Genomic DNA, 2,893 nt, shown 5'->3' with positions numbered 1-2,893 from the left:
TAGGAGAAAATTTAAACTTCCCGCGATTTTAACCTGTTCATGACCAGTTAAGATCATACTGTTAAGTCATCAGTGTGTTTATGTGGTGTCAACAACGGCAGATATCGAGTTTCTGAGCGCGGTAAGGCCACTTTCTTGTTTTTGCTAGGCTTAAAATTATTTAAGTGTTTATATAAACACGAATTTTTGGGGTTGTTTTTAACATTTAATGTATAATCTTTTAAGATGCCGAATTTTTATACTCGAAAGTCTACACGAGGAAAATGGACTAAAGAGGACTTAGAAAAGGCGATAGAATATGTGGAGACCTGTAAGTCGATCAGAAAAGCGGCAATTCGTTATTCCATTCCCCGTAAAACGCTGGAGTATAGAATCAAGAAAGGAAACAGTGAGGGTCCACAGCATATGGGGCCACCCAGTCTTTTTGGAAAGGCAAATGAAATAAGGTTAGTGAAGCATATTAAAGCTATGCAAGCCACTGGGTTTCCAATGGGTAGAGACGATGTGCGCAAACTTGCCTTTAATTTTGCTGAAAAATTAGGACTGAAGCACAAGTTCAATAGAGAAAAAGGAATGGCCGGATACCCATGGCTTGCCAGGTTTTTGAGAGACCACCCTGAGCTCTCAATTAGAGCAGCGGAAGGAGTAAGCTCAGCACGAGCTCGAGGAATGAATCAAGAAGAGGTCTCTAAGTACTTCGCCCTTCTTGAGTCAATATTAAAGGAGCACGCGCTTTTTGATAAACCTTCAGCTGTGTTCAACGCCGACGAAAGTGGGCTGCAACTAAATAATAAGCCTGGTAAAGTTATTGTAGAAAAAGGCTCGAAGGCTGTATCAACAATTACTTCTGGGGAGAAAGGGGAAACTGTGACAGTTTTGGCATGTTGTAATGCTGAGGGCACATTTATTCCGCCATTCTGTATCATGAAGGGCAAAAACTTAAAAAAAGAGTGGGCAGACGGAATGCCACCCGGTTCGTCCGTAAGGATGTCCGAAAAATCGGCTTATGTAAATAGCCAAATTTTTTTTTATTGGCTCAAGAACATTTTCACACCAAGAAAACCGAATGGCAAGGTCATTTTGATATTGGATGGACATTCTTCGCACTGTTCATCAGTTGAGACGTTGGAATTTTGCATTAGTAATGACATCATTTTGCTCTGCTTACCGAGTCATACGACTCACTATCTCCAACCTCTTGACCGAGGTGTATTCAAGGCTCTTAAAAACCGAATGGCAAGGTCATTTTGATATTGGATGGACATTCTTCGCACTGTTCATCAGTTGAGACGTTGGAATTTTGCATTAGTAATGACATCATTTTGCTCTGCTTACCGAGTCATACGACTCACTATCTCCAACCTCTTGACCGAGGTGTATTCAAGGCTCTTAAAAACCGAATGGCAAGGTCATTTTGATATTGGATGGACATTCTTCGCACTGTTCATCAGTTGAGACGTTGGAATTTTGCATTAGTAATGACATCATTTTGCTCTGCTTACCGAGTCATACGACTCACTATCTCCAACCTCTTGACCGAGGTGTATTCAAGGCTCTTAAAAACCGAATGGCAAGGTCATTTTGATATTGGATGGACATTCTTCGCACTGTTCATCAGTTGAGACGTTGGAATTTTGCATTAGTAATGACATCATTTTGCTCTGCTTACCGAGTCATACGACTCACTATCTCCAACCTCTTGACCGAGGTGTATTCAAGGCTCTTAAGAGCTACTTTTATTCCGCTGCAAATTTATATATCAAAAGTAATCCAGGTCGTAATATAAATAGATTAACTTTCGGAGCTTTATTAAATACTGCTTGGGGAAAGACAGCAACACATCAGATTGCTTCAAATGCATTCAAGGCTTGTGGTATCTATCCCTTTAATCCATTTGCAATCCCTGAATACGCCTTCCTTAGTAAATCTGGAGAACCTTCCATAGAACCGCCTCCTGTAACTCAAACCAATCCATGTACTGCAAAAAGCACTATGGCATCACCAGCAGAACCAGATCCTTCAACGTCAACAGAATCTGTTCTCCCAATTTCAAAAGCACGACTTTCTGCAGCATCTTCGGAGCCAGTTCCCACGACATCAAAGCAGGCAAATCTCACAACACAAGAAAATCCAGATTCATTAACTTTTATGGAACCAACACCGTCAACCTCAATCGAGGAAACACCAACTGAACTGATCTTAGAAATTTCACCATTACCAAAAATAAAGCCTGCAGGCACTAAAAGAAAGTTGCACGCCACTGAGTTGACTGGTTCAGCAAATATCACACTTTTGAAAAGCAGGAAACTTCCTCAACGGACGGTGAAGAAGCACGTTTCTCTTCCTGAGCCCAATCCGGAACCTCAAGAAGATTTTTCATGTGGTGAAGATGACGACGATGAGTTTTGTATCTTCTGTGCTGAGCCATATAAGTTATCGAAAAAAGGTGAGAAGTGGATACAATGCTCCCAGTGCAAAAAATGGAGTCACACCCTATGTGCTGACGTAGGACCCAAAGTGAAGAGTTACACATGTGACTTATGCGTGCCAGATATTTAGTCGACATTTTAGTATTTTTGCATCTTTAATACTATTAAACTGTTCTAATTGCTTTTTTTCGTTTTAATTGTCACCAATACCTTTGCAATTAGTATGGCTGTCTGTCCTAATAGATATGGCAATCTCACCTCGCTGGTGGCAATCTTTCCTAAAATTTCTGAAATAGATTTTTTCCATTATATTACTAATTGGTTTTAAAACGAGGCTAATAGTGTTTAAATATTGATTAGAAACATTTTGATGATTAAAGTAAGTGAAAAAAGACAACGGATTTCTTATTTTAAAATAAATAAATCGGTTCAAAAAAACTATGGCGAACTCTCCTCGCTTTACC

General features: G+C 39.9%; 1 protein-coding gene across 1 annotated transcript; it reads left to right on the top strand.

The window, feature by feature from the left end:
* Nucleotides 1-225: 225 nt before the first annotated feature.
* On the top strand, nucleotides 226-1,008 carry LOC116182212 (tigger transposable element-derived protein 6-like; the record flags this gene model as incomplete). Its single annotated transcript, XM_031502737.1, has 1 exon — nucleotides 226-1,008. A coding segment is annotated over exon 1 (783 nt), but the record flags the coding sequence as incomplete, so codon positions are not given.
* Between the last annotated feature and the right edge of the window lie 1,885 nt (nucleotides 1,009-2,893).

The sequence above is a fragment of the Photinus pyralis genome, unplaced genomic scaffold (genome assembly GCF_008802855.1).
Source record: "Photinus pyralis isolate 1611_PpyrPB1 unplaced genomic scaffold, Ppyr1.3 Ppyr1.4_unclustered_Scaffold4181, whole genome shotgun sequence".
NCBI classification, from domain to species: domain Eukaryota; kingdom Metazoa; phylum Arthropoda; class Insecta; order Coleoptera; family Lampyridae; genus Photinus; species Photinus pyralis.
Note: the sequence above shows the minus strand (reverse complement) of the source record. Positions and strands in the feature narration are given on the sequence as shown.